The 16225-nt window shown below is 36.1% G+C and overlaps 1 protein-coding gene across 2 annotated transcripts in view; it reads right to left on the reverse strand.

Moving 5' to 3' along the window:
- cacna1eb (calcium channel, voltage-dependent, R type, alpha 1E subunit b) overlaps window positions 1-15642 on the reverse strand; it is an 83569-nt gene extending 67927 nt beyond the window's left edge. For both annotated transcript variants that reach the window (XM_059502558.1, XM_059502557.1), the window contains exons 1-5: window positions 15537-15642; window positions 14307-14446; window positions 7093-7196; window positions 6795-6953; window positions 3287-3477 (exon numbers count right to left, since the gene is read on the reverse strand). In XM_059502558.1, the coding sequence (XP_059358541.1) occupies window positions 3287-3477; window positions 6795-6953; window positions 7093-7196; window positions 14307-14446; window positions 15537-15629 (687 nt within the window). In that variant the 5' untranslated portion in view covers window positions 15630-15642. The remainder of the gene's footprint in view (window positions 1-3286; window positions 3478-6794; window positions 6954-7092; window positions 7197-14306; window positions 14447-15536) is intronic.
- Window positions 15643-16225: the final 583 nt, after the last annotated feature.

Genomic DNA, 16225 nt, shown 5'->3' on the forward strand with positions numbered 1-16225 from the left:
CAGGATTTCAGACAGGCTGGTGTAACACAATCTGGGCCTGGTGCTTTTTTCCTTTTCTGCTTCCGGAAGACCTGGCGCACTGCATCCTCGCTGATCTGTATTGCAGGTGTGGGGGAGAGGGGGGATGCAGGAGGTGTGAATGGTGAGAGTGCTTGATTGGAGAGGTGTTCAGGATGGGTTGCAGGAGCTGTCAATGGTGTGAACGGTTGTTTGGAGAGGCATTCAGGGTTGGTTGCAGGAGTTGTTATTGGTGTGAACGGTTGTGTGGAGAGGTGTTCAGGGCAGGTGATGGGTGTTCTTTCAAACCTGCAGTAAAACTCGTTCAGATCGTCTGCCAGTCGTTGATTTTCCACAGTGCTGGGGGGTGGTGTCTTGTAATTGGTGATCTTCTTTAGACTTTTCCACACTGATGCTGAGTCGTTGGAAGTGAACTGAGTCCTTATTTTTTCAGAATAATTCCTCTTTGCCACTCTGATCTCCTTTTCCAGTGTGTATTTAGCCTGTTTATACAAGACATTGTCCCCCTTCCTGTAAGCATCTTCTTTGGCCTGACGGAGCTGTCTGAGTTTTGCAGTGAACCACGGTTTGTCATTGTTGTAATTTAGTTGAGTCTTGGTAGGAATACACATATCCTCACAGAAACTGATATATGATGTTACGGTCTCTGTGAGTTCATCCAGATCGGTGGCAGCAGCTTCAAAAACACTCCAATCAGTGAGGTCAAAACAAGATTGTAAATCCTGCTCTGCTTCATTAGTCCATCTTTTTACAGTCCTTAATACAGGTTTAGCTGATTTTAGTTTCTGCCTGTAGGTCGGTATAAGATGAACCAGAAGGTGATCAGAACGTCCCAAAGCTGCTCGTGGAACAGAGTGATATGCATCCTTTATTGTGGTGTAACAGTGATCCAATATATTACTGTCTTTGGTGGGACAGGTAACATGCTGTCTGTATTTTGGCAGTTCACGGGAGAGATTGGCTTTATTAAAGTCCCCGAGAATGATTAAAACAGAGTCCGGGTGTTGTTGTTCTATCTCTGTGATGTGCTCAGCGAGTTTCTGTAAAGCCAGACTTACTTGCGCTTGCGGAGGGATGTAAACACTAACCAGAATGAGCGAGTGAAACTCCCGCGGCGAATAGAACGGCTTGCAGTTGACAAACTGCATTTCTAGATTAGGACAGCACATCTTCTTTAACACAATTACATCTGTACACCACCGTTCATTGATGTAAAAGCATGTCCCGCCGCCGCTGCTCCTCCGATAACAATATTCAGTAAAACGTCTGAATAATTGAAATCCGGAAAAACATCTTGTGGTGCGTTCTGCCGAATGTTCAGCAGTTCATCCCTGGTGAAACTGATTGCAGGAATATAACTAAAGACAGGAAAAACTAACAAAAAGACAAAAACATATGCAGAGCACGTCACGGAGGCAGCCATCCTGTACCGGCGCCAAGTCAATTAAACAGCCAAGTGATGTAGTTGTAAACAGCCAAGATTATGCAGCCAAGTGATGATATCTCAGATCATTATTTAGTTTTGTGCAAACTTCATATAGCCAAAATTGTAAATTCTACTTCTTGTTACAAGTATGGAAGAACCATCACTTCTAACACAAAAGACTGCTTTGTAAGTTATCTTCCTGATGTATCCAAATTCCTTAGCATATCCAAAACCTCAGAACAACTTGATGATGTAACAGAAACTATCGACTCTCTCTTTTCTAACATACAGTTGTTCCTTTACGCTTAAGGAAGGTTAAGGAAACCATTATGACACCATGGTATAATGAGCATACTCACACCCTAAAGAGAGCAGCCCGAAAAATGGAGCGCAGCTGGAGGAAAACAAAACTAGAGTTTTCTTTTTTTTGCTTGGCGGGAAAGGAACCTATCCCACAGAAAAGCATTAAAAACTCCTAGATCTGATTATTTTTTTGTCTCTTTTAGAAGAAAACAAACATAACCCCAGGTATTTAATCAATACAGTGGCTAAATTAACGAAAAATAAATCATCAACAAATGTTGACATTTCCCAACATCACAGCAGTAATGACTTTATGAAAAATACTTTACTTCTAAAATCGATACTATTAGAGATAAAATTGCAACCATTCAGCCTTCAGCTACAGTATCGCATCAGACAGGGCACTATAGACCCCCTGAGGAACAGCTCCACTCATTCTCTACCATAGGAGAGGAAGAATTGTATAAACTTGTTAAATCATCTAAACCAACAACATGTATGTTAGACCCTATTCCATCTAAGCTCCTAAAAGAGGTGTCATAGATCCTCTTCTGACTATTATTAATTCCTCATTGTCATTAGGATATGTCCCCGAAACCTTCAAACTGGCTGTTATTAAGCTTCTCATCAAAAAACCACAACTTGACCCTAAAGAACTAGTTAATTATAGACCAATCTCGAATCTCCCTTTTCTGTCCAAGATACTAGAAAAGTAGTATCCTCACAATTATATTCCTTCTTAGAGAAAAATGGTATCTGTGAGGATTTCCAGTCAGAATGTAGACCGTATCATAGTACTGAGACTGCTCTCCTTAGAGTTACAAATGACCTGCTCTTATCATCTGATCGTGGTTGTATCTCTCTATTAGTGCTATTGGATCTTAGTACTGCGTTATACACTATTGACCACAACATTATTTTGTATAGACTAGAACACTTTGTTTGCATTAATGGAAGTGCATTAGCAAGGTTTAAATCGTACTTATATGACTGCCATCAATTCGAAGCAGTGAATGATGAGGTATCATATCGATCACAAGTGCAGTATGGAGTAGCTCAAGGCTTAGTACTAGGGCCGTTACACTTCACGCTTTACATGTTACACTTGGGAGATATCATCAGGAAACACGGTGTTAACTTTCTAATTTGAAAAAATAATGGAATGCATAGTCAATATAAAAAAACTGAATGACAAGTAATTTCTTACTGCTAAAATCTAAAAACAGAGATGTTAATTAAAGGACATAAAAACTCTGCATGTAATAACCTAGAATGCTGTCTAAGACTTGATGGCTGCTCTGTCAATTTGTCGTGGAACCTAGGTGTGCAATTTGATAACAATCTTTCCTTAGATAGCTACGTTTATCACATTTGTAAAACTGCATTTTTCTATGGTACTATGGAAGCCGACAGGGACTAGAGACTCTTTGGTTACCAAAATGTTATAATTTTGGTAACCAAAAATACCAAAAAAGAAGAAATACCAGTCAACTATAGAACTGACTTTTTTTTTTAAATGTTACTGCTGTAGGAACTCACATTGTACAGGACAGCCGTCCATCCCTCCATAGTGATGCACTGAAATACTGTTAGCACTGCAAACAGGATGTTGTCAAACTGAGTGATGCCATCATTGGGCCCAATCCAGCTGCCACTGCAGGTGTATTTCTCAGGACACTTCCTCACTCCACATGCAAACTCCACCTCAGAAGAGTCCACCGTCTCATTTTCTGAATAGACAGCAATATTACATGATACATTCAGTGACTACACTTACAGGTGCATCTCAATAAATTAAAATGTTGTGGAAAAGTTCATTTCAGTAATTCAACTCAAATTGTGAAACTTGTGTATTAAATAAATTTAGTGCACACAGACTGCAGTAGTTTAAGTCTTTTTTTTTTTTTTTTATTGTGATGATTTTGGCTCACATTGAACAAAACCCCACCAATTTGCTATCTCAACAAATTAGAATACTTCATAAGACCAATAAAAATAACAATGATAAAAAAATTATTTTAGTGAACTGTTGGCCTTAATGAAATTATGTTCATTTACTGTACATGTACTCATTACTTGGTAGGGGCTCCTTTTGCTTTAATTACTGCCTCAATTCGGCGTGGCATGGAGGTGATCAGTTTGTGGCTCTGCTGAGGTGGTATGGAAGCCCAGGTTCCTTTGACAGTAACCTTCAGCTCATCTGTGCTTTTTTTTTTTGGTCTCTTGCTTCTCATTTTCCTCTTGGCCAGTCAAGCACACCAACACCATGACCAACATCTGGTGCTTTTGTCAGTGTGGGCAGGTGCAAAATCCTGCTGGAAAATGAAACCAGCATCTTTAAAAAGCTGGTCAGCAGAAGGAAGCTTGAAGTGCTCCAAAATTTCTTGGTAAACGGGTGCAGTGACTTTGGTTTTCAAAAAACACAATGGACCAACACCAGTAAAAGACATTACACCCCACATCATCACAGACTGTGGAAACTTAACACTAGACTTCAAGCAACTTGGTCTATGAGCTTCTCCACCCTTCCTCCAGACTCTAGGACCTTGGTTTCCAAATGAAATACAAAACTTGCTCTCATCTGAAAAGAGGAATTTGGACCACTGGGTAACAGTTCAGTTCTTCTTCTCCGTAGCCCAGGTAAGACGCCTCTGACGTTGTCTGTGGTTCAGTAAATCTCTTGACACGTCTGTGTGTGGTGGCTCTTGATGCCTTGACCCCAGCCTCAGTCCATTCCTTGTGAAGTTCACTCAAATTCTTGAATTGATTTTGCTTGACAATCCTCATAAGGATGCAGTTCTCTTAGTTGGTTGTGCATCTTTTTCTTCCACACTTTTTCCTTCCAGTCAACTTTCTGTTAACATGCTTGGATACAGCACTCTGTGAACAGCCAGCTTCTTTGGCAGTGAATGTTTGTGGCTTACCCTCCTTGTGAAGGAGGTCAATGATTGTCTTCTGGACAACTGTCAGATCAGCAGTCTTCCCCATGATTGTGTAACCTAGTGAACCAAACTGAGAGACCATTTTGAAGGCTCAGGAAACCTTTGCAGGAGTTGATTAGCTGATTGGCATGTCACCATATCCTAATTTGTTGAGATAATGAATTGGTGGGTTTTTGTTAAATGTGAGCCAAAGTCATCACAATTAAAAGAACCAAAGACTTAAACTACTTCAATCTATGTGCACTGAATTTATTTAATACACAAGAATTGCTGCAATAAATGAACTTTTCCATGACACCCTAATTTAGAGATGCACCTGTATATAACAAATAATATGATTGTAAACATGTTTTGAGTGCCATCGTTTTGATAAACAGCATTATTATTATTATTATTATTATTATTATTGTTATTATTATTTTAATCAAATGTGAATACAGGACATTTGTGATGCTTTGTTTTCTTTATAGTTAAGTTTAAATTAAATTCATCAGTTAGTTGCTTAGTGATCCTCCTCATCTAAAGCACTTGAATATCCGCTAACAGGGAACTTTCTCTGAATTTGACATTTGGACATTCTTCCAGTAACATTAATAGATTATTATTATTTTTTTAATAAATAAAAATAGAGATATCTGATCTTAAATAATGTTTTCAAAATGTAAGTACAAAAACATTATTTTGAACTTTTTTTTTTTTTTAGTTTTAGTTGTGCGTTCGTCTAATGCTTTTTAAATGTTTCAACTTGTTTCAGAATATTCAGAGAACCTTCAAAACTAACGTTGCCATAATGTTTGCAAAATAACAAAACATTCATGTAATTAAAGTGAAGTGACATTCAGCCAAGTATGGTGACCCATACTCAGAATTTGTGCTCTGCATTTAACCCATCCGAAGTGCACACACACAGAGCAGTGAACACACACACACACACTGTGAACACACACCCGGAGCAGTGGGCAGCCATGGGGGTTCGATGCCTTGCTCAAGGGCACCTAAGTCGTGGTATTGAATTAAGAAAAAATGGTATTCTGAAAACGTTCTAACTTAAACTAAGAAGTTTTTCAGTTAAGAAAAAGTTAAGTTTCAATAAAGTTTGCAAAATGATCAAATGTTCTCAATATTTGAATATAACAAAAAAAAAAAACCTTGTTCATGTAAAATTTTTTTTAAAATGTTTTAGCTTATCTGACATTTTTTTTTACAAATTTTTGTTTGTTTCATAATGTTCAAAGAACATATTGTTCTCGTAATGTTTGTGAAATGATAAAATGCTTTTTTCCCTTAACATTTGTATAACCGGAAAAATTAGAAATATAAATCATAAATGTTTCCACCCCCACAGTCACGCCGTGAAAATACTTAAAAAAATGAATCTGGGAAAATTACAGTACAATGCAGTACAGTAAATAACAACCATAAACAGTGGTTTATGTGATTAACTTACAATAAAACAAAAGCAAACATACGCCTTTTTGTTTTGCATTTCATAATGAAATTGGACGAGCTCAGAGCTGACTCATTTTCTGTAAATTCTTTTTCATAATTATGTGCTAAGGACTGTGGGTGATTGGAGGACACACTTGATGAATGATCAAAATATGCTGAACGAAGGGCGCACAATGAAGGCTGCATTCCAAGGATCCTTAAACCTGAGACTGCCTTCAATGCAGTCTTACAAGCCCACAGACTTCAGATTGAGAAACACCCTAGATTTTATCTCAGTCAGTGTGAACGATGTACATGTTGCCATCTTTCTCCACTGATGGCAATTCAAAAAGGTTTGTTTTTTTGTTGTACCTACTCTGGTTCTTTTTTGGGAGTGTAAAATAGATCCACAGTATGTATTTCTTTGTCTGCTGCCTTTGATATCACAGTGAGTAGCTTGGGAAAGTGGTGCTGTCAAACAATCACATTTTTCAAGATAGGATTTTCCAGTGGTGTTTGAATAATAAATCACATGGCATTTTGGCTCACGTGATTGGCTTAGAAAACTTGGCAGCAGAACTGAGCACCCAGAATCAAATTTCACATGGCACGGCAGCTCCTGTACACTGCAGCATTCCCGTTTCATTTGAGTTAAAGGCTGAAAAGATCCTCCATACCGAGTATATTTGGAGAGGGCAGGCAAGTGTGGTGTAATTTGCCACTGTAAAACTCCAGACCGATGATAGCGAACATCAGGATGGCGAAGAACAGCAGAAGTCCGATCTGCAGCAGCGGCACCATCGCTTTAATAATTGACTTCAGTACTATCTGTAAACCTGGAGGAATTCATCTGGATTAGTGAAAGCACTTATGGTTTTTAAAATAAGAAAATACTTTTAAATACTAAAGATTGTGTGTCAAAATGATTTGAAATATTATCGATATGGTAGATAAATAATGGGATGAGTCACTTACTAGGGATACCGGAGACTAGTTTGAGGGGTCTGAGCACACGCACAGCTCTCAGGGTCCTCAGATCCACGGGGATATTCATATGAGAGCCGGCAGTGGCCAGAATCCTGCAGACAAAAAAAAAAAGGAACAGGGAATAAGGCTTCATCCACATAACCATTAAAGGGACAGATCACCCAGAAATTCTGTCATCATTTACTTATTCTCAAGTTGTTCAAGTTTCTGCATTTTCATCAAAACTCCCATTATAATCAATGACACAGTTTACAGTGCTCAACGAGTCTCCTATTTACATCATGTTTTCACTCTATTAGTTCTGATGAAATACTGGGATCATTGAAAGTACTGTGTGCTCAGTAGACATGACATGTTACAGCTCTGTGACCTTTGATGCGACGGGAGGAGGTCTAAATATAATGCTACAGAATAATCATCACTTTTAACCAATAGTTCTTCTAGGCAGCAGTTATAGTAAAAATGCAAGAGTCACAGACATAATGCTAATTTCATATCCAAAGACGTCAGCCAATCACAGCTGTGGGCATTTACACTGAAGTCTCACAGTAGACACGCCCTTTCAACAACGATGAAATCAGAGATTCTAAATTAAATCTAAATTAGGACCGTGGGTTAAAAAAAAAATCAAACTAAGATTGCTAGTACACCTCAGGAAATTCAAGAGAAATGGCTTTTTGAATGAGAAAAAATTTAGGGTGGGACTTAATTTTGTGAATCTGGAATTGATTGGATAGTTGATTGTTCTTGTTTGATATTGCTGGATCTCATGTGATCTTATTGCATTTTTTTATTAAATATTACAAAGGCAAATGCACAACTTTTTTTTAAATAATTAGAAAAATAAACAGAACTGCAATATTACATTAAAGGAATTACTTTAAATTAGCTGATACTATGGTAAGATGTCAGGGTAGGGTGTTTCACACATGCACACCAGTTGTTCATCCTAATATGTGCTACATTTAAAAAGTCATGTGAACAACCTCACAAAAGAAATGGGAAGTGGGCACTTTGGCATCGGCTTCGGCAGCCCTTCCCAGACACCATACGGTGACAAACACAGTACACAACAGCATCTGTGAGAACGAAGACAATTGCTAATATTCAGGAGGAACCCAAAGTCATGAACACAGGGATAAATCTGAAAATGAGAACATTAATTACAGAATGGAAGAGGAAAAAGGAAAAAGTGAGTGTCAGAAAGAGAGCGAGCCGTGGAGCGAGTGAGTGGGTGAGTGGATGAAAGCATTGCTCGGGGGTGTAAATGGTGTGAAAATTCAAGGTTGTGAATCTTTCTGTAGCCTCCAGAGCTGCAGCACGTCCGTACTATTGTACATCATGATTTGCATCAACAAATCCTTCATATCAGGAACAGAGAGGAGCCTGCTTTATTATGCCTTTCTATAAACATCCGCTTTTCTGACGGGAGCTTTCAATCTGTGATTCAAAGGAACTTATGTAATGCTTCCTAATCAATCAATGGAGGAAGTACAAAATGTACTGCGTTTAAACCGCAGGACAGTCTGTTAAACTTTATCTAACAGAACTTGTGCTTCCTTAGGCTTAACAGTGTTTTATATATTCAAGGTTTTTCCTAACTGAACCCTTTTTGTTTTGTGCATGTCATAATAATCAATTACGCTTGTACCTTTGTGTCATTTCACACATTTCTATCAATCAGTGTAACATGACCAAACACTATTAATTATTTCACAATTTGATTTCTTTGTACCTGTTGGTGAAAAAGCTGAAATGCAAACATGAAATGAATATGGGCTCACCCACACATCAACACCTACACACAGCACTGAACTGAGCTCTGAGAGCCAGTCAACGGGGAGGAAGATGGAGGAATAACATTATCAACACTTAGTGATGAATCATCGGCATATCTGCAGCAAATGCTTCATGTTTCACACACTATGAAAGAAAGGCTTCATGCCGAGTCTACGCTGCATCTCAACATCTGAGCACACTGTACACTCATGCAGCTTTGAAGCAGCGCACAGTTGTCCGTTTCTTCAAGACACACAGCAGAATCTGCTATAATCAAAATGTTAAATAAGACAAATGTCATTCATATTTAATCCCATTTTATTAACCAATATCTTTACTACTGACCTTCGATGATCCAATTGAACCATACTAATAAGCAAAAATGACACACTTGTGTTTTATTCTTGTTATATTCCGGAATAGTGTTGAACTTTCTTCTCCTGCGTCATATTCTTCATGCAATTCGTTCTCTACTGTACTAATGTGAATTTACATTTCCGTCAGCCTGAGGCCTATTCATTTCACTTTTGGCATGAGAGGGCTTTTACATTTGAAAAAGAAGATCTTTCTATATAGCGAAAACAAACAAGCAAGCCCTGTCCACAATTAAAAAGTAATGTAATGCATTGATTTCCATTAAAAGTAACTATGTAATGTAATTAGTTACTTTTTTAGGGAGTAACACAATATTGTAATGCATTACTTTTAAAAGTAACTTTCCCCAACACTGACAACTACAAATGCATAAGTAATTGTTAAAAAGTAACTTTGTTTATTGAATATTTGTTATAGAAGTAATGTCGAATTTGTGAAAACAGCTCTTTTGCTTTTGTGTTATTGCTTAATATTTAATATAACAAATACTCACTATACAAAATACAGATCTCATATAATTATGTAAGTATGTAACAACAAACTCTTGCATTTTGTGGGTATTTATATTAATCAACATTTTTGACACAATTGCTTATTCTTTTGTGACTCGGCATAACAGTATAAATCAGTGTTCTCAGCCAGGGGCCCGGGGCCCACTGGGGCCTCAAGATAACTTCAAATTACTTAGAATAAGATTAAACAAGCATCAAAATAAGCTAAAACAACTACAAATTCAAAATATTTCTTAATATTTGGTTATCTTTCTAGTCATTCTAAGCTCTAAGATATTTTGGTGGAGTGGAGAGTGGCCTTCAAATATTGTTGAAATAGGAGGCTTTGAAGTAAAAAAAATTGGACATCCACTGGTATAAATGAAATGATTTATTATTGTTATTTAGTTATTTTAATTAATCATTGATTGCATTTGAAGCAGGAATTTTTACATCTACTCAAACTAATGGTGGTTATAAATAAATCAGACAATGCTCCGGCACTTCAGTGATATCCCCACAGTCTTGAAACACAATCCCGAGTCCTCTTAGTCTAAGACAAACTGAGACCAGACCTTCAAAAAATGGACGTAAGAATGGGTCTCGAGTACTACAACACTACGGCACTGCCACTACACAACTACTGCCTCTATATCGCCACCTGTGGCTGAAACATAACATTGCATTGACTTATTTATCATGCACTTGTAAATGGTTATTGAGAAAAACTGGGCATCATACACTGAAGGACTAGCAGACTGTCAAGTCAACAATCTAATGCTAAAACATGTGGGTTTGTTGCTAGAAGACCCATGATAAAAGAAAAAAAAAAGATGTTTTAAAATAAGTTCAAAATATCAAAAATGTCATGATTCTACATGACAACAGTGTTTACTGTAGCAACAAGCTAAAAACCAATCACTCTGAAGCACTAACACATACAATTTACAGACATGACCATATATATATATATATATATATATATATATATATATATATATAGTTTAATTAAGTGCATCATTGTTTTTCTATTTGGAATTTTTAGTGTGAAAACCCTAATCACACTATTTATACTAAAACACAGCATAGAGTAGTGCATAAATAACCTGTGTGAACTGGGACACACATTCAGTGAAAGGCGGCTGTGGCTGCCAGAAATGCACTGAAAAAAATTAAAGAAAATGGGAGCAGTTTTTCTCTCTCTCAATTTTAAAGGTTTAAATCAACTTGACAGTAGAAAACATGCATTTCTTTAACTAAAATAATGTCAATATACAAATTATCACCACATTAATCACCATAATAACACAGGTGGTAATAAGAAAGTAAAGTTTATCACAACTAGAATTTCCACAAGCTCCAGTAAATGCTAATGTATACAAGCTCAAAACACCAACATGTTAGCACACATGACAGTAAAATAATCCAATAAATATTAATGTAACAACATAAGATGTGACATAAAATCATAATGTGCATAACTGATGAGAAAAGAAGAAACCTTGTTATTTCAATGAAAAGCCATCAAATGTGAACTGCCACAGAGGGAATGTCAAATGTAAATTATGAGATGCCTTCTTTTTCACTTTAAAAAAACTCATGCATTTTATAAAACTCATACACTCTTACATTTAACAGTATTTTACTGTAAAATTGCATGAAATGTCCTATTAGATCTATTACAGTTTTTCATTGTACAAAGTAAGGGAACTTACCGCTATTCAATTGACAGGTTTTTACAGTCTTTTATCATTAACATTACTTTTTTTTTTTTTTTTTACAGGCTAAAGACATAAATTTGGAATTTTACATACGTTCCCAACCCATAACTCAAACTTAAAAACGTTTTATTATCCAAGAGCACCTTTTTAAAAGCATGATTTTATACAATGACTCAGTAATTAAATTGTATCTATTTTGAACCAAATAAATTAAAATAAAACCAGCATCAACATGCCACTGGGAACCCGGACTACACTAATGTAAATGTATGTTTTTTGGGAACTTGTCTACTGTATGTATTCCATCACTACTTGAAGGATCCTGAGAAGGAAACATACAGCAGCGAAGCAAGAGAGCTGTGTGTGAGCATTATCCTACTCATATTTGTTTTATGATGTCAAATGCAAAGTTTCTCCATATGTTCCCAGCAGACCTGTGAAGGAAAAAATATCAAATTGGCCCTGTCCCAGCAGATTCGCTTGCAGCTAATCATTAATTTCAGATGAAATGAAAGCCACAAGCAATGGCCTACTGGCCTTGTTTCAGTTCCCAGATGAGTGGAATGACACATGTAGTTTCTTTTAAGTCTGACTTACTTTCGCTCTTTTTAAAGAGGTCAGGTATGTTGGAGCCAAAAGTGTGTCAGATACTGTATGTAGCAGCGATAATCGCTTTCATTTCAGATTTTAGCAGCCACTTTAAAAGAGATTTTCAGGAGAAGAAATGGCATTTAAAGACAAAATGGATAATAAAGTTGTGTACAAACATAATCATTATTATTTTGCAATAAAAAAGTGGATATTTCAAAGGCCAAACAAATACATAGGGTCAGATATAATACAAAGTCAGCCTCATTCATGAAGCACGCGCAGGACACATTTCTCTGTTAAAATGATCTTCAATTAATCTGAGGGTAGATGTATGAACATTTTACACAGAGATATGTTCTGCTCATGTTTTATGAATAAAGCCTGATGGATGCACTTAAAAATGTCTATGCAACCTTATAGAAATGACACCTTTCGTTGATGTGATGTGTGTTAAAATCAATGTCAGACCGTTTCCCACCTTTTAACAACATCTATTAAAATGTGAAAAAAGACCTTGCTTGATTTGTCATAATTTCATCTATTAAATGGATAAAAGCTAGGGTGCAAAATCATTTCTTGCTGGAGACGCCCACATGACCTTGACAACAGGGGGTCAGGGTTTGGCTGGCTAGCACAGTTTATTATGTGTGCAGAAAAGCATCTTTCTTCATTCACAGTCATTCAAAAGCAGCCATGTATTTTCACAAAATACCAAACATTTTATTATATTTTAGTGGACATCTCACAATTTTTTGGGGGGCGAGCTCTTAACAGGCTTCTGTTATTTCAAAAGGTGTTTTCCTAGCTTCAATGAGTCTTAATGGCTCAAGTGATTTGCTTAACAAATGTTTTAGAAATGACTGCCAATGAAAGAAAGCAACCTGAGCGACTGCCATTCAGATAAATGATTCACTTTATCTCGTTTTCACAGACCACATGGACTTAGCCCATAAATCTGAAGCCATATTCACAAAACACTTCATCTAACCACTAAGAGTTCTCCTAAACAGCAGTAAAAGCTCTTAGGTAAGAGTTTCCTCTTCAAATCTATTCTCAAAGCTCCTGAGAGCTAATTTTACTAAGGAACGGCAGAAATCTTAAGCTATGAGAAGGGACGGGGTTGAGCTCATCACTATGGATGATGTCATCAAGCTATGTCCACAGTGATTGGCAGACAGAAGAGGGGTCTCTGTCAGTCATTCAATCATAGAAATATCAGGCTGCCATATTTAAATAAATATTTAAAAATAAAAATGTTGCCATTCAAACAAAGGAACTGGATGCACATCGCTGCTTACATTGAATGCATGCTTACAGAAGCTGTGCAATCGATTTAAAAGGAACACCTTATGCCATTGATCACTTGGAGCTGATTTATCATTTACAGTTTTTTTCTATATTGATCTTTTTGTGTGCATCATTCGACAGACCTATGTGTGGAAGCATGTTTCCACAAAAAAGAAAAAAAAAAGAAAAGCTAATTGCAATGTTTTCATTCATTATTCTGACTTTTTCCCCTCCATATTGCATGATATAAACTAAGAATTCTGACTTTTATTCTCACAGTTACAAGTTTATATCCCACAATTCTATTTTCTCACAATTCATACTTATTTTCTCAGATAAACTCACAATTGTGAGTTATAAAGTCAGAACTGCAAGATCTAAACTTGCAATTACAAGAAATAAAGTCAGAATTGCAAGATATAAATTTATTCTCATATTTGGGCAAAAAAACAAAAACAAATAATAATAATAATAATTATAATTCCAATTCTGAGGGAGAATAAATACTATTTTCTTACAATTGTGAGTTTATAATTCAGAAATGCAAGATATGGGATTGCAATTTCCTTTTTTATATGTTTCTCAGTCGAGGAAACAAGCTTTCATACCTATGTGTATGCTTGGAAAACTAATAAATAATAAAATAAATAAATAATACACAATAAAGCATGTAGTACGACATACAAATAGATGAATTTTGAGATACAGAGCTGCCTGAAGGCTTCAGAATGGAATGATTGACGATCAGCAGAAACGCTCCTCGCCCACTTAAGGAAGTGGAGAAGTGCTTAGGGAACTTCTGATTGTGCAAGCAGAAATCAAGGAGCAGATAGCAACTACAGGCCATGCCTTCCATAGCCATGTTTTAAAGGAAAGCACACGCTTCTAATCTCAAGCTATTCACAGCAATGAAGTATCAAAAATCAGTTAGGAGAAGGAAAATATAAATGTCACTTACCCACTTAGCACAACAATGAAGTCCATCACATTCCAGCCATTTCTGAGATAGGAACCCTTATGAAAAACAAAACCGAGCGCCACTAGCTTGATACCAGCCTCAAAACAGAAGATCCCAATGAAATAAGGCTCGGTCTTCTCCTAACAGACCCAAAGAGAAAGAAACAGATCGAATAATTCAACAAAAGAATCAATAGAAAATATTCATTAAAAAAATGAAAAATGGTCTTCTTTTCAGTAAAGTAATAAAGTATATATATATATATATATATATATATATATATATATATATATATATATATATATATATATACTTTATTACTTTACATATAAATACATATATATATATACATATATATATATATATATATGTTATAACAAATTGCATACATTACATCATTCATTCTTTAAAGCAGATATATTTCTTGGTATATTTCTTTCACATTTCTCATCATAAACACTACATCATAAGTCAATAGCACCATAATCCAAGTGTGAAGAAAATAATTTTACATTTCTACAGAAAACTGCAAGAAAACGCTTAATGCCACAAAATAAAGTGATCGCAAAATACCAAACTCACTATACACCTTACTGATGTTAAACACTATATACAGACAAGCAGATGTGGGTAGAATATTAATGCAATGTGCAAAGTTGCATGTTAAGCATTTTCCTTCCATAGAAAATCATTATAAGGAAAACGCTTAACGTGGCTCAATGCAATCAGATAGTGATACTAAAACTCAGTATACTCCTTACTGTTGATGCAGCGCATTGCATTCATGTTCTGGCCACATCTGCAAAAAAAAAAAAAAAAAAAATTGATCTATATATAAACTGCATACTTTTATATCACTGTCTTTGTCCTTTAAGCCACATCAAATGTTTCTGCCTGTATACAGTTTGTACTGTTAATAAGATATAGTATACTGAGATTGGTCTTGTATTGTAATGCATTAATGCATTAACGTGGGAATGGATTGCAAAGAATTTGTGAGTGTGGTTTAAAAACTGAGGGGGCGAACTGCAAAACCGTAGCCACGGATTTGCTGGATTTGCTGGATCTCTTTCTCTCTCCTACAGGAGATTTCCCAGTGTTGTCTTTTGCCAATATCTTCTGGGAAACAGTATGCATTTTAATTTGTACTCTCTGGATGCTGGGAATCCAATAATTTAGTTTAGTTATGTTTATTTAAAATAAGAATACATTTATATTTGTAAAGCTTACCAGCCTTTTGGACATAGGTGTCTTGTCTTCACCAGGAAGATGCTGTTCCAGGGATAAAACGATGCAGTTGGCTATGATGGTGGCCAGGATCATATACTCAAACGGAGTAATGGCACAGGGGTCAAGGATAATATTACATCAGTGAAAAAAATACAAATACAAATACAAATAAATTAAAAAATAATGCATCAATGCATCTTCATCTCTGACGTGACAAAATGAGAATTACTGAATTAAAAAAAAAAGTTTGCATATAAGCATTGAAGTCTCTCCTCTTCAAGACTGGCACACTGTACTGTGATTCAGTGATTTCATTTTCATTTCATTTCATTTATTTGTTTATTTTACAGGGACAGTGCTCATTGATTAACAGTAAAATAACTGTAAATGAGCCAGAGTTAGCTCAACAGGCTAATTTTCATCTGTTTTCCCTGGCCAGTTATTATAAAGGCAACCTAAAAATCAGCATATAAAAAAACATAAAATGACTTTTTACAGTCCACAAGTAATAACAACATAGAAAAGTAATAATAAAACAGATACAACACACCCCAATAAGGAACAAGCAACGTCAGCGCACAATATAGGCTAAAACATAGTGAGAAATTTCAAAGTCTGACACAAGACAATCTGCTATCAAGCAACAATTCTCAGTAGACAGTCAGTAGTCTAATGTGCACATATCTGAT

The sequence above is a fragment of the Carassius carassius genome, chromosome 20 (assembly GCF_963082965.1).
Source record: "Carassius carassius chromosome 20, fCarCar2.1, whole genome shotgun sequence".
NCBI lineage: Eukaryota > Metazoa > Chordata > Actinopteri > Cypriniformes > Cyprinidae > Carassius > Carassius carassius.